Source organism: Adelges cooleyi, unplaced genomic scaffold (assembly GCF_023614345.1).
Source record: "Adelges cooleyi isolate 19-005CV unplaced genomic scaffold, UGA_ACOO_1.1 ACOO_flye_CR_arks_rails_tigmint_CR_PRNA_9, whole genome shotgun sequence".
NCBI classification, from domain to species: Eukaryota; Metazoa; Arthropoda; class Insecta; order Hemiptera; family Adelgidae; genus Adelges; species Adelges cooleyi.
The window spans coordinates 1692472-1718074 of record NW_026096579.1 but is presented as its reverse complement, the minus strand read 5'-3'; the positions used below and the strand labels follow the sequence as shown (position 1 = coordinate 1718074).

The 25603-nt window shown below is 29.1% G+C and overlaps 2 protein-coding genes across 3 annotated transcripts in view; one reads left to right on the top strand and one right to left on the bottom strand.

The window, feature by feature from the left end:
- The window catches only part of LOC126846397 (uncharacterized), an 80359-nt gene extending 70249 nt beyond the window's left edge, over positions 1 to 10110 (top strand). The window contains exons 5-6 of the mRNA XM_050585756.1: positions 6607 to 6847; positions 7557 to 10110. Coding sequence (XP_050441713.1) covers positions 6607 to 6847; positions 7557 to 7630 — 315 coding nt within the window. The 3' untranslated portion in view covers positions 7631 to 10110. The remainder of the gene's footprint in view (positions 1 to 6606; positions 6848 to 7556) is intronic.
- Positions 10111 to 11569: 1459 nt separating this feature from the next.
- LOC126846707 (ABC transporter G family member 23-like) lies at positions 11570 to 18181 on the bottom strand. 2 transcript variants are annotated; one of them, XM_050586480.1, is made up of 15 exons: positions 17991 to 18181; positions 17699 to 17831; positions 17453 to 17607; positions 17041 to 17148; positions 16869 to 16962; positions 16489 to 16614; positions 16268 to 16413; positions 15971 to 16196; positions 15715 to 15880; positions 14544 to 14653; positions 14155 to 14225; positions 13526 to 13614; positions 13243 to 13425; positions 12776 to 12862; positions 11570 to 12692 (listed from the first exon to the last, which is right to left on the bottom strand). In XM_050586480.1, exons 1-15 carry the CDS (start codon positions 18104 to 18106, stop codon positions 12463 to 12465), a joined length of 2040 nt encoding a protein of 679 aa, XP_050442437.1. In that variant the 5' UTR covers positions 18107 to 18181; the 3' UTR covers positions 11570 to 12462. The 2 variants fall into 2 exon arrangements, with proteins under 2 accessions (XP_050442437.1, XP_050442438.1); XM_050586481.1 differs by having other exon boundaries at positions 12511 to 12692; positions 12783 to 12862.
- Between the last annotated feature and the right edge of the window lie 7422 nt (positions 18182 to 25603).

The following is a 25603-nucleotide window of genomic DNA, read 5'->3' as shown; positions in this document are numbered from 1 at the left end:
CCATGAAACGTTGGGAAGTTGTTGAGTACACCCCCGCCAACCTAACTGGAATAAAACTTTTCCAAAAATTCCACCCCTAAGGATGGCCTCAAACACGAACTTTGTACTTAAAATACGAAATATTTTCCGTTGCTAACCCAAAATAAACACTTGGTTTGTAACCATGGTAACCACGGTACTCGAGCGAATGGTAGGTGATGATTAAAGAAACAGGCCGATTCTATGTACCATAATTTTGGAAACGCTTTTCACTGTCGAAACGGGATCTGGGATCGGGACTGGGACCCTTGAGTAAGAGGAGGACATAATAACCGAAAAAAATGTCACAAAAACGCTGTCACGCTGTTATCTGATAAGAGATAAGAGATTAGAGATGATGGATGGGGGTGAGGATGGGGATGAAGGTGGGAATGGGGATGGGGCACTGGGAATTATTTTACTCAGCCCTGGCAAACTAAATCTCGGGCAACGCCTGGTTCGGACAGCTTGTTATTATATAAATATATGTATATCGAAAATTAATTTTAATATTTCTAGCCAGAGAACAGTATCATTTTAAGAGAGAATAAAATATGTTTACTTAGGTGGTCCTTTTAGTATAAGTTGTTGGAAAATGTTCATTATCGTTCTGTAAATCGATTTTGAAAAAGTAAAAAAAAATTGTCTAATTTTTGAAATGTTTTTTCTTCATAAATGTATTTTTATGTTAATAGTGGCGGTTAAGGCAGATTAAGCTGGTCAAACTTCCTTTAGAGTTATTTTACAAAACCTTAATTTACATAACTTAAAAAAAAACCCGTAAAATTAACATTTATTATTTCAAAAGAATTATCATAATTTTAGAGCGCATAAATTCGTGCCTAATTTTAAAATTATGAGAAAGACCTTAATACTTTTTTTTAAAATACAATAACTTTGTTCTCGCTGTAATAGAAAAATGAAGAGATTCGAAACAAAATCTCAAAAAATGAGAAAAATGTGTTTTTACTCACTGGGAACCTATTTGCAAGGATCCTAGGGGTAAGTCGTAGGATTAACAGTCTTTCCTCGTAGGTTCTGAATAAAAAAACTAAAGAATAGGAATCCAATACCCTACTGTATACATTTTTATTAATACTAATTAATTTATAAATCACCTGTCATCAAATATAAAGGCATATAGGCTATAGGAAACCAATGTTAAGTTTTATTCCACTTAAATGTTAAAAAAGACAATTAAAAAAACAAATTACAAGTAAAACATTATTAAATCACAAAATAATATTAAAAATTAAATCAACGGAAAATGTAATGATTAAACCAAGATTAAAAATGCTTTTTATAATTACATTTTGTCCAAAAATATAGTATAAAAAGTGATGCAATATAATATATTAACAATTTTGCGTTAAAAAAAAAAAAAAAATTACATCTTTAATACATTACATAAAATACAACATTTTATATAACTTATAACTTTATAAGTCATAACCATATTTATAAAATACCATGACACAACAAACCGAACTACACTCAAACACAGATGTTTATGACAACCCCGGGGTAGTAATATTAACAACGCCCATAATTTTTTAGTGCTTTTTAAAATGAGATTTTATCAGATTTACATAATTATACACCTTGGAAATTATACACCATAATTATATTAGCCTTGTTATCGATATTAAGTGAGTAAAGGTTAATGACCTATGACTCACGTAGTATCCAAAGGGCAAGCTGGGACAAGACTACATAATATAATAAGTATAAGCCATAATGTGGTCGTGTATTTTGTTCATCTAAACGCCTTTGCCTGAAGTCTTCACATACCCCAAGAGGGATAAATAGACCATATTCTTGTAAAACCTCGACAAAAAAAAAAATACATAAATAATTGTAAATTGTTCATCTGTTTATCTGAAAATTGCCCATTAAACATAATATGTTAATCATAAATACTGAATAAAATCCACAGGACATACACATAATAACACATATAATTGCCCACAGTCGCATAAAAATAAATTTTTTTTGTGAATAACACAAAGCAACATTAAAGAGATTCCTCAAAAATATACAGTTTTTAGTGTAAAAATAATTATTGTTATACATACATGTTATACAGTATTATACATATAGTGTATAATATATTATATATTATTATAAATGAATTTATATAGTAATACAATATATAGTAATCATCTCCGTTTTTGGCGTATCTCTTTTATATCAGAAAAAGCAAATAATATATATTATACTACCTATGTAAAATATTGTATATAATAAATAATAAAGATTATGCGAAAGCTCAGCATGTTGTGTTGTATACATTGGCAATGTATTAAAAAAAATAGTTATTTCATAGCGAGATGGTAGTTTTATTACATTTAAAGCACCTTAAGTGTAATGCACGAGCAGTATCAAAATAAACGGTTATTATTTTATATTAATATTCGTTTATTTATTGAACAACTGATGTCTTTTTCATTTTATTCACTTCTTGAATTCCGTTACCGTTTACAGATAATATTAAATGTAAAGAAGCATCCTCAATACTACGAGAATGATAAAAAAAATGTCAACTCCGGTAGTTATAATAATTGAAACTTTTTAAACGTTCTTGACAAAAATGTGCAATATAAGAAATATTAAAATTCTTCGAACAAAAGAGAACTCTATAGTCAAATTAAAAGAATGTCATGTTGTAAAAATTCGAATAAAATATTTATTAATGTATACTTATTATACTTGATGTAGTGTTTGTATACTAAATTCGTGTACTTATGCGCATTTTACGAAAATACATCTCCAAAGATATAAGTTTTATACATAATTTAAATAATAATTTTTCTGAAAAACAAATTATTTGAACCCAATAACTTAACTGGAAATTGATGTACTTTTTTTGGCTTCTTACGTTACAGAACTTTTTGTTATTTTCAAATTAAGTAAAAACGTTCATTTTCTACACACATACATTTTTCTTCCTATTTATATTGATGACATTTTTTATTTTTCATTTTGTTACATCAATTTCTTACAAATGATACTTTTCCCTATATTTTGTTTGGTTTCCGCAATAACAATACATTTAAAACAATTGTTTTTTTTTTTAATATATAGCTATAATGTTTGATCATTTAAATGAATAAATATTAAATTTTATTAATATTACCGGAAGGTTAGGTAAGGTACACGCGGAAAACTTTTAGGAAATTTTGAACTTTTAATTAAAACGTAAAATTTATTCAAACAACTTAGTTCAATATTTAATAAATAAATAAATAAAACGTAAATTAATTTAAATAACTTAGTTTAATTAACATATTATACATTGAATAGCTTAAGCCGAATTGATAATTTTCGTGGTGCATTGCAGATCGACTAATACGAGTATAATTAAACATTTAATCGGATAAATCACAATCTATCATCTTCTCACTAAGTTGTTGTACGTTTTTTCCTAATAATATTACGATATCAAGACGGAAGCAACTGTAATGTAGAACAAAAGTCATTAATGATAATATTATATAAGTATTAACTAATTAACTTTAAGTTGATGTCTCGATTACGTTATAAGATGGTCGACAGGCTTAATTTGTATGTCCTAGTAGAATTTCCCAAAGAGAATATTGTTTTGTAACACATGATGTATCGGTTTGTAATAATAATAATAATTTTAACTATTTTTTTTTTAAATAACACTCATTCCAGTTGCTTGCTGCTAAACATGTTAATTCCTCCGTTGGGATAGTAAATGTACTCGAATGGGAGTGCGCATTTGTATGGTGACAATTATACTAATAAATGATTGTATTCAAACAAGGTATTATATTTCTCTAATATATCGTTAGATGATGGTTTAAAGAAAAAAAACAATACACAAATATTGCAGTTTCTCATATCTAAGCTTTTGTAAGCTTATCACTTATACAACAAAGTATACAACAAAATATACAACAAAATATTTTAATATGGCTTTAACAAAAATCGAGGTTTCGATTGTCAATTTGTTGAAATTTAACAATAAAAAACTTCAGTTTTTAATAACAATATAACGTTTAATGGTCACAATTTAGAGGTATTGTACTATTTTTACTGTCCGTGTGTGTTCAATTTGTACACTACTTTTTATTTGTTAGGTAATGTCGGTGTCGTTTTTCTTTTCTTTTTTTTTTTTTTTACTGCCGTTTTTATTTTCTTCCTTGAACGCGTCACACTCCTGCTATTTAACAAATAATCAACTCAACTGCCCATTGCCCTATCAGTTCTTTAAAAACTTTTACCCTCGAGTCATTTACTACCTGTGTAATTTGACGCTCAAAACGTGTCCATTAAACTATTTCTATGGGACTGTAAACAGGTGTCTTGTAATTTGATTTCCTTTTAAATGAAAAATAAAGCAAGAGTCCATTATAAACGTTCGCAGTAAGAAATAAAAGTATATTTCAACAAGTTTTGTTTTCAAACATTTCCTCCGACCGAAACTGTTCACTGTAGTAACGCATTATTTGATTTATCGTGCAAATAGTTACGTTTGAGCTACCATAACCGTTGTACATAACAATATATATATATTATTATGAAGTAAATCGACATGATAAAAACCGTTGTTTAAACGATTATTTTAGTTTTAAAAGTTTAGAGTGAAGGATACAACCTTGTAAAATTGTATTAACAATATTATATTACATAATATTTAATAAACTATACAGTATTGAATTGTAATTATTATATTAGTCTATAACAATAATAATATAATAGAACAAACTGCTTAGCATCAGTTGGTTTATTTAAGCGGGATAAACAAAAAGTACTTTCAAATGCTGAACTAGTCGGTTTCGAGTGTTTATACATACTGATTAGAGTCTTAAATATTATTTTCAAGTAACTTATTTTAGCATAATACAGGTAAATAATAAAACGTACTTACATAATTTGTCATGACGTAATAGAAATAATATCAAATGAAAATTTTGAAAATGACTACTAAATAAACACTTAAGGAATGTTAATTTAAAGAAAAAATAAATAGATAAGCAAGAGTACGGCTAGTACAAACAAAACAAAAAGAGAAGTACAACGAGTTCATTGTGAGTGTTTAGGAGACTATATTGGTTAATCAAATAGAAGGCGAATAATACCAGGAATCTTATGAACTTTTCGAGACAATGGACCATAATGTGAAAGTTTAAGAGAATTTAATATAGAAAAGGTCGAAAAGTAAAAAAGGATTAAAAAATACATTCGGAGTTATGCTAGGCATCGTTAAGCAGGTCGACGATGAAATCGATATTTTATGAGAGACAATTATTAATTAATTTCAAATTAAAAAGAAAGAAACTGAACTATAACTTAAAATACATACTTTTAAAATAATTCTGACAGTTCTAAAATAGATCACGGGTCGTTTCCAAAAATTAAACAATCCCGACGATGCGTGTAAAAATGTAAGGTTACTGGTTAGTACGTTTAAAGAAGTGAAAACAAGTGTTAAGAGTTTGTGTGAGTGAATGCAGCGATTTCCGGTGAAACTGTAAGTTAATCAAGAGTCAGAATTTAATCCGTACTTGTTTCCCTAGTAATAAATGAGCATATGAGAAAAAGCCTCATAATGTATTTAACGTTCACAGAACAAAGTTCAAATGGAAGAGAGTAGGCGTTAAGGGTGAAACCACAAGCATTGAAAATAAACAGAGCGAGACTAAATCAATAGTAATAAAATTACTTTATTCAAGCATACTGCTAGATCAGAAGTATCCGGAACTGGTGGTCAACTGTTTTTATGTCTCTTATGAGTTGTCTGTCTTATCACTTTTATGTTGATTAAATTTTGAAAAATATATAAATTAAAAGTTTTTAGTATTACAATTAATTTATGTTTTACTACATCATAAAAATAACTCAAATTAAAAATGTTAAGAGCAATTTTATTGTTTACAAAATAGGAGAATTTAATTGCGATTTAATGAGTATGAATGTATTTAATTTTTAAGATACTTTTGAAGAAAACTTATTTGAATTTAAAACCAAGCGCTCTGTTAAAATTTATCAAAATAAATAAGTATTCAATATTTTATTTTAGGCAAAAATAAGTGAGGTAGCTAAAAAACTTTTTAGATTAAAAATACTCACTGGTTATTAATGATTTAGCTGTGCTCCAGAAAATCAGACAGCTATATTTGGAAAGTGGTTAATAGCTATTCTGTTTAAAAGGAAGAAAATAAGATAATATTATGGTACTTTTCAAAAATTCTCACAAAGAATAAGACATAATTGGGAAATTCGTTATAAAAGTTAACAGGAAGTTTTAGGCAAAAGTTTCAAGCTTTTTATAAAGAACAAAGTTTTAGATTTTACTCCATTTTTCAATACTAAAATATAAAAATAAAATAATATTTTTTATGTATTTGCTAAAATATAAAAATGTAATACAAGTCTCGTGCAAAAAATAGAAAAAAATAATTCTAAAATTAATATTAGTGATTGTAAAATTAGAAGTAAATTTATTAAAGACTGAAATGAACAGTATACTGTGGCCAAGACTTCGTCATGTTTTTTTTTTTTTAGGAGTTTAGTTTGATATTGACAAGTAAACACCCGTTTGTACAAATTATGTTACAGGTGGACAGCTTATTGCGCCAAAATTACTTACCAGAAAAGTCTGAAGGACCATTCTTTAATACTACTGTGGCTCTGCGGTATCCATTGAAAAAGGAATGGGTGGACATGAATAAAATGTCTGTTGACGTCAAATGCACAGTCAAAGTGGCTGACGCTGACGTTATGGTTGAAGAGAAAAAAGTCAAGTTACGTTCAGTAGCAGACCATACTTTATCACAAGAAAGACATATTTATAATTCTGGTAAGTACTAACATGATATTTAAATCGAATGTTTAAGTTTTAATAATCATGTTTATCATTCTCGAAAACTGTCAAACACAAAGCTTATTCGTAGTAATTACTTTGAACTTTTTTTTTTTTTGGTTACAATGTTGAAAATAATAACATAATGAGTTTTTAGATCCAAAAAAAAATTGAATGCCAAGATTAATTAATTCCAGCTTAAGTTAGAATACGGAAAAAAACGTATGTATTTAAGAGAAAAAGTTTAATATATGATATTTTTATGAATACATGATAGCCTAATTGCTAACTATTGTAATTAAAGTAAAAACAAAATATTTCATACAGATATAAAAAATGTAGTGTTTAGAATATTTATATTTTTTTAAATTTACTATTACTGTTGAATCTCTACCAAACACCAGAATTTGAGGTTATGGCTATTAAGCAATAGGTTTTTTTTTTAAACCAAACTAATACATTTGGTTTTTGTCGCAGTTTACCATTTTAAAAGCCATATGAGCCTTATGTGGCAGTTTTTTTTCATGTTAAATTACTACAACACAAAATGTGGCAGTTTTTTATTTATTTATTTATGGGCGTCTTCCGGTTAAGAATTATTATGTTAAAACGACTCAAATCGGAATGAGGCAGTGTTGATTTCCTATACTTAACTATAAAATAAATCTACACAAAAGTGAAAAAATACAACAACTTTTGTTTTCAGGTGCTGTAATTACAAACTACTGGATGATAGTATTCACAGCGTTCATTTCACATTGCTTCAAGGCATATAACTAACGTGATCATATTAATGAGAACATTTTACAGCCTAATGAAAACGAAATTTAATAAATAATTGATGGTGGTGTGCAATGAAAATGTAAAACTTTTAACTTGTTTTTTAAATATTATTATTATTGTTTCCACGCCTTTAAAGAGTAGGCACGCTGCATAATAATATCGACGGTCTGAACTTTTTTTTGTTTATAAAAATGGTTTCTCCTATGTAAAACAACTTACCCGTAAATCTGGTAAGCACCCGAGCGGTATCAATTAGAGGTTCGTCTGGATTTTAAACTTTTGGAAATTTTATTAATAAAAGTTCAGATCTCTGGTTATAAAAAAAAACACGTGCATGGCTTTTAAATGTCTCTAAGAATCATTACTCGTGTATTATTTATCTTTACATAAAAAGCCTATAATTATTAAATCCACATTTACCCATTATCTTTATGTAATTATAAAATGTTTTTATTTTATTTTAATTACATGCATATTATGATCGTAACGTTTAATCTATAGTTTTCTTATTACATTAAAAAATGTTTACACACCACAGTTTTATTTCAATAAAACAAATGTTTAAAAATATTTAATTTATTTACATCAATGAAGTGCTTAGGTAATATTATATTTGTTTTCATGCAGAATAGTAGTGTAAATAATAATTGATATTAATCCAAAATAATGTAATAAGTGTATATTATAGTAGTTACAAAATGTATTGTTATATTTTTATTGACCGTGTAAAATGTTTGTAAAGAATCTAAATTACCCTACTTTTTTTCTTTCCTATTGAACGTTTCGCTATTAACTAATTTATTATTATACATTTTATAATGACTTCTGATGTCCTTGTAAAGGAACATTTTTTTTGCTGTTATTCATATTATACATTTTTTTTTTTTTTTATAACTTTTTACGGACTCTCTTGATGATGAAACTATAGTATTGTTGATGGCTTCATTTTTTAATACAAACTTGAAAAATGTACATAATAATTTGTGGTGACATTTTAAACAAGTCTACTCCAAACGTATCAGAGTTAAATAAAATGATTTAACGTATCTCGTTCGAGTGTTAGGATGCATCAAGTGAACTTGTAAAGATATTGAAGGTACGAGACGTCCGAACTGATCCTTTTTGATATTCTGACGTGGCTAACAACTGATTAGGATCCACCGTATACACAACCTTGACCAAGGCGATATGGGATAGAAGTTAGATCCAGTGAGGAAACAATTCCAACGGATGTCGGCTTATGGATAAAACAGTAGGCCAATGGCCTTAACGCTGTCTTGGCAAAGGGGGGTTTAAACTTTTGGCTCCGCATCGTTAATATTTGGGCGTGGTTTTGAGCTTCATAAGGGCTTGACAGATTATCGTCATTTTTGTAGAAGGTCCGGTTAAGCGTACCCTAGTTTAGTGCCAAAATCAACGAACCATTTCTTTAGCACTTTTCGACGTTTAAAAATAATCCATATTACTCAATACATATACTAAGGAATGTGTGTTACCGTCTTAGGCTGCTGATTTTTGCGCCGTTTCTTCGTCCAAGCGCAGCAAGGTTCGAAAAATATTAATAGTAATTTAACCATAAATCAGACGATTAAAATTAATATCAGCTGTTAGTTTACTAACGTATACCCAGGTAGATAGATGGATTGATAAAATAAAATGTTTGCATTTGAAAAACCTATGCAGAAACGCATATTGTAGTCATCTCTTTAGCATGTCACGTACGATTTGGACGTTCCCGACTGGGGTCAGGCCAATAAAACCCTAAACCGTATTAAACGCCGCAAGGAAGACGAGGGTTTTATCCCGATAAGATGCCACCGAACCGAGTAAGTAGAGGAATATTTAGGTCAATAATAATTATTATACTAGCTGGTTTTTGTGTATCCGTGGCGGACACCGCATTTGGATAACAATTCTGCAGGGCATAATCCATAACTAACTCTTAATGTCCCGAATGTAAGTGAATTATAAACAAAAACCGAATTGGACTGGGTTGAAATGTGCAATGACCAAGTCAAATAGTGTCGATGATTAAATTTCATAACAAACAATTACATTTTTAATTTACGAGAACAAGTTTAATAAGTCACCAATACAAATATATTTGCTTCGATGTTAATCTAAAACGGAACGATAACAATATAGATGATCTAATATGAAACTCGTGCCAAACACTACAGTCTAGTTATTATGAAGTGAATGTTTTGAAAAATGTCAGTTATCTAAGCATAGTTGTGTGTACATTATGTCGATCCAGAATAAACCGCGATCTACAACTTTGTGTTATATATATTTTAATTTTTAACCCAACATATTATAATATAACACAAGTTTTCTTTTTCTTTTACTCTAACTGTATAATATACAATTCTTTAAACGATTTAAACAATGTTTTTAACATTGTACATATTTAATTGACATTCCATTTGTTATACAGCACAAACCATTATTTGATTTCAGTACTTCAAAAATAAATAATTAACAGCATTGTCAATACTTCATTTTAAACGAAATAGTAAATTATACATTAAACGAAAATGATAACTTCTTATCAGATCTTTTGTACGTCAGTCATTACTTATTCTAAAATAGTCGAAGAACTTATAAAATAAAAAAACACTAATAACACACCTTGTTTTTTTATTTAGTATTATAAGTTATTTTTAAAAAAATCACTATTATTATACATGTTTTACTATCCTGTAAATACATACATACAAACTAATACATACGCTTCAATATTAATATTAAATATGTATGTAATAAGAAAATACATTTATAGGCTTATTCTTATACTTACATCAGACCTAAACCCCCTAGAAATAATGACTACAGTTTAGAATTCCAAACACTTTAAAGTTGATATTTTTATTAATTATTATAATAAAATATTTATCTTGAAATTATTTTGTTTCAGGAATAAAGTTGAATAATTTTACATATTATATGTGCATAAATCAATATTTAGATAACTGACATGAAAAATTATATTTCCATCGCTCTTACCAATTTAGCATATATACAAATATATGAACAACACATAATCTATTATTAGATGTTTTCACAATGAGCATATTATAATTGTTTTTAGAGTTCGTAATATTAATATTCAAACACAACTTTTAAAATATTAAAAAAATTAATCTTTTTAGTCTTAAAAAAAATTATTGCATATTTTTCATACTATTTACGCTGTACACAATGAAAAAAAATAAGTTATTCTGTTAAGTTGAAGTTATTGTTTTTTAATTACTATGAGGTAACTAGCAATTATTCCAAGAATACAATATAATCTATACAGCGATTGTTAACAGCGATTGCTGGTGAATTGTTTTTATTTTATGTTTGTTAACTAATATACGTAGTCATATTACATAGATTAAGCCTAGACATTATATTTCTAAGTACAATTTATTCGAAATAATTATTATATCTTAATATCTATCAAATTTATTCTTTAATGTTAAACCAATACAAAAAAAAAAAATGTTAACTATGTTACCTATTGTATAGGTCACTTGAGTATACAAATATTATAAAATTTATTAAAATTATATTATGCATTGTACAAAATATATGAACCATGTAAATACACTTTTTGAAACAAACAATTGCGTTTTAAATTTTTTTATCGTAAGTTGGAAAAACTTTTACAACATTTTTTCCTCTTGGTAAGTTACTATATATTTTATATTACACAGAAAGTATTAAATTTAAACGTTCGACATGCTGCAATGTACGTTTAAAAACAAGTCTACTTTGAATTCAAATACGAACAAGATAAATAAAATATGTATACTTCAATACTGAGAATTAATGTTTAAATGTTAATTAATTATATACCTTTCTGGAGTAATTATTTTGGTTAGGTACGATAGAGCAGAAAAGACATAAAGATGGCAATATTTTTAGATTTAACAAAATACTTTGTTTGCAATAACTATTAAAACAGGTTTACAAGGAAAGTTTTACCTTTAATGAGATGCTAAGAAGGTACTTTTTTATTAGGTAAGCCGTATGTACTGGCATTTTGAACTAATAATTTAAAGTTATTGGCTTAACATCATAAATACTAAATGATGTTATATCAATTGAATGGTATCGAAATATTTCCATAGGTTTAAGTAAAGAAAACACTCTCTTAAGTTTAAACTATCTAATATTGTTTACATGAAAAAAATAGTCTTGTGGTTATTACATATTATATTTTTAACGATATGATCAGCTAGTGCCTTCATGCGTGTTCCATCGTAAAAGCTCGTATAGCAAGAATACCTTGCAAATGAATTTTAAGCGTGAGGTATTTTATTTTACCCCTATATTACAAAGTGGCTGGAAGGCGTGTTATGATCAGCATACGAGCATACACACTGAATAATATTATTTCGTCTTCGGTATAACTGCCTATCAGAAAGAGGAGCTGTTTCACCAGACGATACACTCGATGAATATAAAACAGCCAGCAGGGGCGGTGGATAATGTGCATAATTATGTTCGACATTTTCAAATGGAATAGCAATTCATGAACAATTGAGCTTCGGCAAACACTTAGTGAAATAAAAAACCTCCAATACCCGACAATTATTTAAAACTAGTTCCATTATTTCACCTCAAGTGCTTGTATCAACGTGTATTGCTGCCTGTATTTTTATTATACTACAAGGTGATTTTCTTTAAATCAAAAGTAATTATTTTGAAAAAGTACTGTGTTTAATCATATAAATTCGTAGATCGGTGTTTATGGAACTCATAAACTTAAAATAAATAATAAACCGAAATGACATGTAACAATAATCAATTTTCTTTGCTGAATTGTATTTAACATAAGTTCAATTATGAATCCATGGATTTTTTTTAAAAAGCTTCAAACCCAAGAACGACAATGCTATTAACAAAAAAGTCGCCATGATTTTTATGAGATCGTTCATATTTGTTGAATTAGTTAAAGACCAGCCTCTCAGAATTGCATTTGAAACTACTGTCCCTACTAAGCTCATAGGTAGGCTTTTAGTGATTCTCTGCATAACTTCGCTTTGAGCTTCAACTGGCCAGATGAGTCCTAAAAATACACGAGTATTAAAAGTATGATGTACAATATTGAAATTAACAAAAATAACAAAAAAAAACCAAATTTTGTTATACCACCCACAAACAGCTGTGATGACCCCATTGCAAGTGTCATTTGCATAACTTCCATGCCGTTTTTTGCTATGGCAGCAACGAACACACCTATGTAATAAAACAAAACAACGAAAGGGACTTAAAGTAGATAAGTGTATATTAATAATTTTCAATAATATCATATTAAATGATCAAAGCTTATGTTTATCTTCCTTATATTCTTCAGTGGAGTGTTTTTACATTAAAAAATTCGGGTTTTCTACACTTAAGGAAATACGCTTAATGAATTAAAACTAGCATGAGTACAAATTTCACTACTATTTCTCTTTTGTCTAAGCAGTATAAATATAATACGGCGGGGTTGAGGTCTTAAACGTAGTATAATTTATGAACTATTGGTAAGCTTCAATATTAAGTTTACCATTTGTTAAATGATTATAAACATTAAGTGATTATTACACAATAATTTTTCAGAATTGAATTATTACCATAAAAGAATCCAAGCCAAGCTCCTAGTGTAAGGCCAACAAATAAATCAAAAATGACATTTGTAGTCACCAACGGATATTGTAGAATGTAGAACGAAAGAAGCATTAATAAAGCAGCCAGAACAATGCATGCCAATGTATGCACTATTAAATACGAAGTGATAACTTCGAACATTGTAACTCCTGATATAAATCATAATAAAAAATGAAATTAAATAGTGAAATTATTTTTATACCTAAATATATTATATTAATAAAAAAATATTTATTAAATATTTGTCACCTGCTGTCAAAGCTCTATTAAGCAAGCCGTCCATTTTTTCCTCGAGCAAAAACCCCGCAGAACACACACTGGTATAGTAAAATACACTTCTAAAAATTATACCATTGACATATTAGTTTAAAAGTACACAAGTATAACAAATCAAACCAACGCTAACTTTTATATTGAGACTAAAATACGAAATCCAACGTTGGCTTATACTTACACAGAATTCAAAAAATGAACGTGTCAATATTCTTTGTACAGGTAAAAAGTTAAATTCATATTAGTAGTTTAAAAATTGAAATTGTATAGTTAAACGTAATTAAGAATAATGTATATTCCGTTTAAATGATTTAATATGCATTGTATTTAGTGAAAAAAGATAGAAAATGTCTTGTTGTGGAAATTGACTGCACAAAAAATTGTGAGTAACTATCTCTCATAAACACAATATAATTATTCCACGATATTTCTTGCAACAAAAAATTTGATTAAAAAATTAAATTTTGAGAACTAATAAAATTATGCATAATACTATGTGTTAAAAAAAATCTTAATATTAATTATTTAAAAAAAAAAAATTACCAATTAAGAAAATTTTAAATACCGGCATATTCATGTTGTATTTTTAATTATTCGTTACTTACATAGCAAAAACAACTCCTAAGGCGGTATGCTTTTGTGAAATAATGTTTGCTCCATACACGAATTTCAGGTCCTGTAATTAATTATGTAAATATGTATGACTTTTGAGATTAGGGGATATATAATACATAGATTTTAACCTCTTGACTGATCAAAAAGTTTTAATTTTTAACCGGTACGAGCCGTATTAAATTATTAAATTATTTCTAGTTTTGTTCTAAGTTCAGCGTTATCTGAATGAAAATATTATTAGGCATTTAAACAAAATAATTATACAAGTTGATCCTGATCCGAGTCTTAAGTAGGGTCAAATAATTGAATAATAAAAGAAAAAGAACGTTACAGCACAGACCCAATAGGTGATGAAAAATTACTACTATACATTACTTACCCAATTTGTGATATATTTCGTATCAAACGAGCATCGAGTTATTTCATTTTTTATTGCCTCCATTGATGCATTAATAATATGACTCTTGATTTGGTTTTTTAATAACACATCTGTAACATTTTTAGAAACATGTATGTTTGAAACTTCATGCAATTGTCTAAATGCATAAAAAAATACTCAAGCATATCGTTTTTTTAAATGTTTTTAAAGTCATACCAGCTGCTACTCTTATGTGTTTTACATGACGTAACATATGTATCTATCAAAGAAATACCTTATCTAAGAATATTCAGCAGAGTCGTTTAAGCCGACTAATTGGTAATAATTAATAAATGATAAATACATGGCAGTTATTGAAAGTCTGTGTAGAGTTTTTCGGAAAGTACCTACTTCATCAATTCGCTACATCACTGAACTCGTTAGTGAATTTAGTGATGCTTGTAAACGTTTTATGTTGAAGAGGACGTTATCCTCCTTAAAAAATAACCGGAAAAACGTGTTTATGTAAAAGCGTGCAAGTCAAAGAAAAATGATTATAGAAAAAAATATTTTTTATATCGTTAAATAGAGAAGAACTTTAACTATGTTCTCTTGGTAGTTTTTTTAGAAAACTTAAATTTTACCTTAAATACAAGCACAAATAAAAAAGGTATAAAAAATGTCAGAATTAAAATATAAATTGTGAAAGTTTGATAAACAATATAAAAAAAAAACCAAGAGAAAACCCACATTAAGTTTGCATTATTCTAAATTTGAAAAAAATGTTCTACGATTATTATTTAGTCAATAATAGAGAATATGCGTAGCCATGTTTAGATACAAACAAATCGTTGTCAAGGATGCTGTGATAGACCGAAAAATAATGTAACTACCAAAAAAAAAAGAGTCTTAATTACTGAACTAATAATTACACATCACAGCTTAACCTTTAAGTTAAGATTTTGTAAAAAAATTGCCTATACTTTACTCCTTCGAAATTGGTGGAGTGTCGTCCTCATAAATATTCTGTTTAGCCTGTACCGCTAAATTGAAGAGAGATGTAATGAATTAAAAACACAATATACGAATGGTTAGTTTATGTTAGACTCCGATTAAAGAGGCATTGAACTAGGTACACTGGCTAGCCAGATTATAAAATAAACGTAGACAATACAGTAAATATTTTACTCACTTGTATTATCAATATGCGAAAATAATAGAGAATTAACTGATATATCATTATCGCCATTGATAAATTGTTGAATTCCTTGTGTAAAATTATTTGGAAAACTTATAAATGCATATAATTTTGCCTTATCTACCGCTTTTAGAGCAGTTTCTTCATCATTGAACTGTATCTAAATTTATATGTTATAATATTTAACTCAATAGGAACGGTTTTTTTTTTACCTTTGAGTTGTTTCAATGTAGCTTTTAATTTTACTCACAAAATCGTAATCATACGAACGCAGGTGGTTAATCACACTGCAACTCAGTGCAGCGTTATAATTGTTGTTGTCAAAAATGCATCCACTGAATTTCATAGTTTTACAGCTAGAAATATCAATTTCCTTATTTTGCACTCCTAAAGTGATGTCTTTAAAATTATTACCAACGGTAAAGCTTATCAACAGGCATAAAGACATCGGCAACGCAAACATAAAAAAGAAAAATCTAAAACAATTGAAATAAAAATATATTTTATAACCGTTATCCTAAAGATCTAGAAAACAACCGTTACGTACACGAAATCTCTACTAATTGTAACACAGTGTTTCTTGAATAACGTCAATATTCTTTGTTTGGAAATTGAAACATCTTTATTTTGAATTATATCGAATAATGTTGTACTTCTCCTCTTGCGATCTAGGCTCGACGATGGTTCAATTACCTAAAAGCGTACACCGAATGATAAAACAAACAAACAAATTGTCATGAAAAACTTATTTATTAATACATTTTTTACCAATGGATTATAAGATTCTGTTGTAATTTGTAAAAATGCATCTTCTAGAGAATCAGTATTATAAAAAGATAGTATACTCTGAGGGGAACTTTCTTTTATTATCTTTCCTTGTCTCATAAAAGCTATCTAGAAACATAATATAGATAAAAATATTTACAAATTAATATTGTGTAATTATTATCATATTATATTGATTATTATCATAAGCTTAAGTATATAGTTCTAATCGTGACGGAACGATATTTTGTTAAAACGAGATGAAACTTTCGGATTTAAAAAAACCAATATGAACAAATATCTAAATGAAAATAATTGTTTTATTCGGTTTAGACTTATAAACCTTTAAACCTTATAAACCTTTTAAAAATCAAAATACGTACAATGTTTGCTTTATTAGCTTCTTGAATGTAGTGGGTGGTAATTATTATAGTTCTATTTTCTCTTTTTACTAAACTTGCCAGATAATCCCAAATACTAAATAATAAAAACAAGTTATTTTTCAATAGATTATAGCATTTTACACATTACTTCGATGATTATACAATTCTTTACTTGTAACATAAAATAGGATCGAGCCCTACTGTCGGTTCATCTAATATTAAAATCTTTGGATCGTGTAATAAACTAACTGCAAGAGACACTCTTCTACATTGTCCTCCACTGAAATAAAAATTAGCTATTCATGGTTAATGTCTAATCAATATAATAATTTTATATTATACAACTGTACAACAAAAGTTGGATTTTTTGTTTTTTGAAAAGAGGACTTCAATACAATATATTTTCAGATTTCTCTAGCAAATTTTAAGTAATTTTTAAATCCCATTTAAAATTGTAAAAAAAATGTTTTATAGTATTTTTAAAGCGTTCTGTACAATTATAAAATTTTTACACAAAAGAACGCGTTGTACAGCGTGGTTAAACATTTTAATTGCTTTAACTTACTTTTTACTATTTTATTTACCTTAGATCTTTAATAAGTGAATTAAAATAATTTATATCCAAGCTTTCACCCAGTTCAGTCATTTTTTGAATAATTTTTTCTTCGGTCATGGAATATAATGAACCATAATACATAAGTGTTTCACGTACCGTGAGATATTTACTTAAGCAAATTCCCTAGAGCATACGAAAATTACAAAATATCAAATTAAATGTTATAAGATATGATTAAAATATGTATTGTAAAATAAATATTGTATTTCATTACCTGAGGCATATATCCAATATCCATTTTAGATTCTATTTGAACATTTATAACACCTGAATTCAAAGTTTCTGTACCAATAATTAGATTTAATATTGTAGTTTTGCCACAACCACTTGGGCCTAGGAGACCATAACTGTTTGCAATTAAAAAATTTTATTAAATTTTAAAAATTTCACACATGTATTATTTTGAGTTCTTTTTTTTTTGTAGTTTCTTATATATTTCGTTTTAACAAAAATAAAAATTGTCATTCTATTTATAATTTCAAAAATGTACTATCTAAAATACATACATAGTTCCCATCGGTACATCCATGTAAAGGCCATTAAGTACATTTAAACCGTTACCATACGATTTAACCGCATTGATTATTCTTATTGCTGAACCATTTGATGAATATGTCGTCATTTCACTTAAATGCGTTTATGTTATTTCTCGTAGCTCAACTGTAATGTACTTACTAACATAAACTACATTTGGACACATGTGATCAAAGACTACACAAAACTAATAAATGCAATACATAATGTATATATTACCTGAACCGGTCGTTCGGTCGGACGAGTGAAACGGCGATAAACGGGTAAATGAAAATAAAAGTATACTATTTTAAAGCAAGGTCAATTCAAACCAAATTGAATTAAACAACAAAAAAAATGTATAAATGTAAATATTCATAACAAATTGTTTAGTTGTTTCTTTTTAAATTCAGTAGATATAGTATAATCAGTATAATATGTTGTATAATATTACTGTAGGAATATCCATAATTGAATTAATTTGCAAATTTTATTTAATGTACCTGAATTCTTTATGATTTTTGTAGATAGTTGAAAAAATTATAATATAAATTTAGTTAGATACATGTAGACTTACTGCATGACGTAGTACTTAATAATATAAGAATTTACAATAATTATTAGCGCAATGTTAAGTTTTATTAGAAAATTGCCAATACAATGCGCTTTAAAAAATGCTAGTGTGAGCCATGCAATCGTATGCAGGTGATACTTAGGTAAGTCAACTTCAAGTCTTCCAACCTCAACACCGGGAAAATCCGTAAAAAAATCTGACTGGTTTTTCAATAGTCAACTTTGATTTTGATAGCTTCGTGAAAAACGGTCGTATCGAGTCGAAATTTGTATACAACATTAACTAGGCATGCCTCTATCCACATTTTGTCACAAACTTAAATTGCGACAACCATCTGGTGCCCCCTGGTGGGTGGGAGGGCCTGAGAAGTAGAAGTCTTTTGTTTTTTAATTTTTTAAGCGCAACATATAAAACATGTAACATTTTTTTTTTAATAATGAAAAAACCCAAAATGTGACATGAAAACTATAAATGTGAATTTTGAAAACTATAAGGGTTAACAAAATTGAGATTTAGTAAATATTGTGTTACATAATCAAAAAATAAGTATATCAGAAAAAAAAAGCATTTTGACAAAATTTGAAAGCCCCTCTTAGCCTTCGATCATATATACCTAATATAGGGTTTCTCGTTTTAAAACTCATCATTATCAAGCTTCGTTGGGCCTTCAAAGCCCAACGCTGCCATCATGAGATGATGTTTTCTAGACGGATTCGCTGTTTTAAAATTATCATGAATAATTTGAATTTTTTTATTCGTAATTCTAAGGCGGACAACATAGGTCCCGGCCCAGTGGTCATATTTAAAGATGACACATGAAATTATAGATATACGTATACATTTTATTTATAATTGAAACGACAAACGAGTTACGATTATAGTACAATTAAACGGTTCCATTATCTAAAACAAGAGTGGCCTATTGGGCGTTGGTCCAACTGCCACCTGCCCAGTTCACCCCTGTTCCCGAATTTGCTTGCGGTACGGCCACGGTGGACTTTGTGACACTTTCTTGTTATTCAACGTGCCCGGCGCGCTTATCAGTGTGTATTTGTATTACAACACGGTATAGTGTCACCACAGAATAACCAGAAGAGACAGTCGACGAGAATACAGCCGGAAATTAAGCGTAAATGTAAATTCTTTCTGTAACTGATCTCGCAAAATTTCTCGGTTATCATTGTAAACAAATCTATAAAATTTGTCGACTCAGAGTCAACCCATCATTTGACGGATATTTAATGTCAATATTTAAGCCGATAGCGTTACGTACAACTGCCGAAGAACTAATTTTCGATTACCGCGGAAGAGAAAATCCAATACGGAAGTAGAGTACGCTAAGTCGAAACACACAACGTGTATTTTTATATATTGTTATCGCGAAAAAGGAAAAATGCGAAATTGAAGTAAACTTCAGCCGCTGTTGTTTTACCTCCCCCCCCCCTCCCCCGTGTTATTTTCGGCGAGATGGTGTTTATTATGGCTCTCTGGTTCTTAGACGGCAATAAGGAGGGTGGGGGGGGGGTTATGGCGGGTGGTAGGGGTGGCTTCTTAACGTGGTACAGAAGAAGGGCAGCGAGGTAGCGGGGAAGAGAGGATGTTGCCAACTTTTGATATAATAACAACGGACAGCGCGTGAACCGAGGGACTATAAAGATAATATCACCGCTGCCGGAGATCTTTTAGCCATAAATTTTACTTATACACCCGAGCTAGAAAGAGCGAGCGAGCAAGACAGCAAACTGGTGTGTGAGAGAAAAGCAACGAGAAATTCTACGCTACGCCGCGGTGTGGGAACAGGCTAAGGGCGGGGTCGTTTTTTTTTATCGTTAAGGCTTTTGCCGCCCCGAACCTGAGCTACGAAATAGGATTGACTTTGGGGTTTTTTTCGTCTTGCCGGTTATTACCGTTTTACGACAAATTTCCAAAACTCTACTTCCCGAACAAACGGTAAAAAACATAAACCGTACGGGGTGATTCGTTAAAAATAAGACACTCGATATCTCTTTAAAAAACCAAAAAAAAAATGTTGCAATTCTCTAATGTTTCTATTTGAAAACGTTTTCGTTCGTGTTATTCTACAATATCATTAAAATTACTTTAGATATTTATCTTTTTTATTTTTATTTTCTTCTAAAGCTCTATTAACATGCTTTTGAAACATAAATGGTAACGTATATATTATGTTTAATTACATTTTTAAATTTGTGTCATCTGGCCAGTAACCAGTTTTGAATAAATAGTTTTAAAGTTATTTCGAGTCTAAAATTCTGGATGGGAGAAAAGATGTATACCCATAACTTTAAAAGTAATTACCCGAAACTGGTTATCAACCTGTCAACTTTTTCAGTATATTATTCTTAACTTAAAAAGTTAATTTAATATACGTTACCAATTAAATTTTAATTGTTGATAGAGCTTTAGAAGAAAATAAAAAAGATGCAAATTTGGATATTGTCTAATATTGTAAAAACACTTGAAACTAAAGCGTCTCTAAAAGATACAGAGTTGCAATTATTGTAAGAAAAATCATTAGATATACCATTTCCCGGAAAATAATTGTAGGTACATTAATGCATAATATCTTTTTAGCTTCATAATACAACGTTAAAGAAAAAGTCAGAAAGGAGAGGAGACCAAGTGATGTTAATGTTTTCAACAAATGTTGAATTTTAAGTTTTTATTTATCATTTATAACTGTAACTTGTTTATATCATATATATTTTGCTAATTTTTGTATTATTATAATTATTCACATTAACGTCGTTAAGACGTGTTTTTAAAATTTTCTAACTACTACAACCAAACGTGTCATCTTTGATTATTTTACTCGGAAAATTATTCTGAGCACACAACTGTGTGTTTGAGGTTAAATTTAAATTCGGCGGGCTAAGTCAATCCGGGTGCGCACGGATCGTTTAACTCACACACCCCGACTTCTCTTCATCACCACTGTTGAGCCGTCAGCAACCCCTTTAAATTGGCATCGTCGGCAAGAGGGGTTAAGAATATTATCATGACGGTTTGTGCTCGTTAGTTGGCAAACCAACAGTGGCTGCTGCGATGCGTGTGTATGTGTACAATCATGATTTAGTTAGCCTAAATTTCGCTAGCCTACTGGGAAATGTATATGATAACGGGTTGATTGAGGAAAGCAAGATGCCGTGAGAAATACATTCACCAAATATATCAGAACTTTATTCAAATATCCACCAAAGTTGTATCAATATAATATGATTTTTTTTTCAAACACATCCTTATTATATTATACCTGTATAACGCTTATATAGATTGGTTAACTAGGAACCATTCAATAGCATAAAAAAAAATTGGAATTTTTTCCAATGATTCTTTTTCATACTTTTATAGTTACTAGTTAGCCTAAATTCGATACATTGTTCAACAATATAACCCAATCTCTTATGTGTTGAAGCCCTATAAACTTAATATTTTTAAATCATAACGTAAATATAACCTTAACTTTTTAAATTAAGAAAGATTTGCTGAACATTTTAACGGTCGATGACCAGTTTTGAATAATTACTTTTAAACTTTCATAATTTTATAAGTAATTATTATTAATAATTGTCGACCAGCTAAAACGTTCAGAAAAGTATTTTTTATTTTATAAATTAATGTGATATATATATACAGTAACTATTCACTATTAAGTATAAACAAAGTCATTTTAAGAAGTCTAATTTGTTCTGAGCTGCTGACTGGGTAACCAATAGTTAACCAATCACTCTGTGTAATATTATATTATATATGTATTATTATTATCATTATTATTATGCAACCTTGTTATACTACCTTGTTATATGATATTTCTGGAAAAAATATCGATGTACACATTGTGTATAGTTGTATAATAATATTATGCTCTTTGAGGCTATAAGGATAAGCTCGCATCTTGGCATTTTAGGACACGTAAATCTATAAAATATTTGGAAAAAGATAACATTCTAAATCCCAGTCATGTCAATAACGAAACTACAACAATAATATTGTATAATGAATACAGATGCACCTCATGTATAGTTAGATCGTGAAGGTGGTCAGTTCCAGAATGAATTAATTATATATTGGTGCTGTTTTATTCCAATGGTTAAAAACAAATTTAGAAACATAGATACTCGTTGAATTACAAACTACCTATTGAGTTAAAAATCTTGGCAAAATAACTTTAATTAAAAAAAAAAAATACAAATTAGATGGTTAACTATAACCTATTTTTACAAAAAAAAAAAAAGAATAATATGTACATAAAACAATATTTATGACCCGCAGACGGGAAAATGTTTAAATTAGTTTCAACCATATCATAACCACCACATTTGCAAAATGTCAGAAAATTTTTAAATATTTAATAAGTACTTATAATATTCTTTCTAGAGTTTTTTTTTAGAAATTATTACTGACGTGAATTATAACGTTATAAATTCAGATTAACATGACATGGCAACTGGGTAACTACCCAATTATATCTCAGCTTTAACTTAATGCCTACCTAGAATTTTTAAAAACTAATGCCAGGTTGCACCAAACTTGTCGTTAACTATTGGTTAATTTTTTATCACCGTAATGAACAAACTTTTGTTAAACTTTGTCTTTTGTTAAATTAACATGTGTTAATTTACAAGTGTTGCTCATTCGTTGTTTTGTATTCAGGTTATGACCAGCATACTGGTTATCAAATAAATGGTATCAGCAGTGTAGGAGTTATTATTATTATCATACAGGTCTAATCAATGATACATTTCACTCGTGTGAACCCTGTAATTAACTCGTGATAAAGTACATTACAACAGTATTGTAGTTTATGCAACAGAATTTAATTTTAACTCCAGTTATCTCTGTGTAAATATTTGATGCAACCCGGTTAGTAGGGACTACTACTGAAATGAAACTTCCTCACCCTCTTTAAAAAAAAAAAAAACATTCTATTTAACACAAAGTTTTAGTTCTACACACATTATCGCAATTAGTTTTGAACATTATGTACGAACCTAATCAGTCGAATTAGAGGACAACGTAATTTTTTTGTCGGCGTTGAAAATCAAAGAGGTATCCTTCCTGTTAGCTGATTTTTATCTTCCCTTTTTGTTGTGATTTTACAAGGGTTCCTATGGTATTTAATTATCGCATGTGCAGTTAAACAAAAATAGCCTACGTGAAGGAGAGATCCAGTCAAATAAAACGAGACAAACGTTCAGTGATTTGTTAGGGCCATTTGCAGCGTGTAGGTGGTAATGAGAAACCCAGACGGACGTTTTTGTACGTGATCAAACTCGAGGGAAAAAAACCAAGTAAAGAAATTAAAAGTAATCCCGGATCCCGCTAGTCCACGGCCAGACCAACGGAAGCTGCGGCATTCTAACCATTTATTAGTTCTGTAAAATGAGATTTGATATTATATTATTATTAAATCCCTGTCGACCCCGGAAGTTTGCCCAGCTAAGTCCTGTTTAATATTTCCACAGTGTTTTAAACGTGACCAAAAGGCATTTTTTCACAGTTCACGTTGTCACGTAGATGCAATAATTTTTTATCTCCGACTCCTCAATTGTATGAATAAAATAGCAACTTTCCTTTAGGCACATAGCGTTTACGATGTTCCGCGGTACAAAAACAATTATAATTTTCAATATATTTAGAGAAAAAAAATAGAGATGACGCGACGTTATAAATGTTTCAGTATCTACTATCTTGCTGAAGCAAGAAACCGGTGTGTGCAGTTTTAAATTTATTTTTTTCCATATATTATCAACACATAACTGCGTTGTAGTATTTTTCAAAAATTAAAAATCCTAAATTGTTTATTCTGTCAACATCAATAAACTTGGTTTTCTAGATTAGTCATTCTTGAATAAACGTTGTCTACTATATACTATTAAATTGATTAAGGAGCTTACACGCTGTGCTTATATTTTTTTCAAAAGAGTTACCTACACCTTGCATGATGATCGGATATTAATAGTTTTATTTTTTGTTTGAATGAAGAATTCCTACAGGCACATCGACCCCCGATTTTCCAAAATCAATATCTCTACTCTTAAATGTAAGTTTGATTATTACAAATGTTTAGAGTTAATTTGTTGTCATTTTTAAGAACCGAACAAAAAAAATATCTCTGGACAATGCGCAATGTAAAAAGTATTCTTCTCTTGAACGAAAAAAACGAAAATAAAAATTGAACATTTCACGAAGCATCGCTCCTTTATTCACAATACAGTGAATTTCACCGGAATAGTCATAGTTAATGAAAAAAATAGTTTATGGTATACAATTATACCCTAAAGACCAAACTATAGTCATTGTAATTTATTTGTTAACTATAACGCTGCATGCGATTTCCTTAAATCTTATAAAAAACACAAAGTATGTATAATAACATGATAAATGATCGATAAGCGACTTCGAGGCGAGGTAAATTATATTGTGCCATTGTTTTTTTTTTTTCAATATAATATTATCTTATATTAAACATAAACACGAAGGTGAGATGTTGTTATATTTTATCAGGGATTTTTATTTTCATCTGACCTGAATACGGGTGGGTATGTGTCAAAACGTCATCGAAAAATGTTTTATACGTGTCCGTAACGTTTCTGCGGGCTTGTAAACAGCTTGGACGTGCTTCGGCCGATTAAAACTGAAATACTTTTATTAATATAGTTTTACAAAAAAAAAGTATACTAAACAAAAAAAAAAAAAAAAAGGATACCTTATTTAATAAAGAAGTAGCGTGTACGTGTCCATCACGGCGACGCACGTGATGGATGCGAATGAACCCCCGAACAAAACCTTGTGGGCCAAACCGGCGAAGGGTATCAGTGTCTCTTTTGGAGAAAATGAAGGCATCTTGTAGAGGGCGGATGTTGCAAGTTCTCAAATAATTTTATTTATGACATCGGGGGGGTGAAATTCGAATAAAAGTTTCTGTTACGGCGTTACGGGGGGGTGAGTGTAACAACACAATGGTTTTTACGTGATCGAGACAGAAACCAATATTCATAAATCAACAACGGA

Coding starts and splice junctions, on each gene's coding strand:
- LOC126846707 (XM_050586480.1), bottom strand. CDS start 18,106: ATGACGACATATTCATCAAATGGTTCAGCAATAAGAATAATCAATGCG. Junction 16,414..16,488: donor CAGAATCTTATAATCCATTG/GTAAAAAATGTA, acceptor GTACGCTTTTAG/GTAATTGAACCATCGTCGAG. Junction 15,881..15,970: donor GTTCGTATGATTACGATTTT/GTGAGTAAAATT, acceptor ATATAAATTTAG/ATACAGTTCAATGATGAAGA.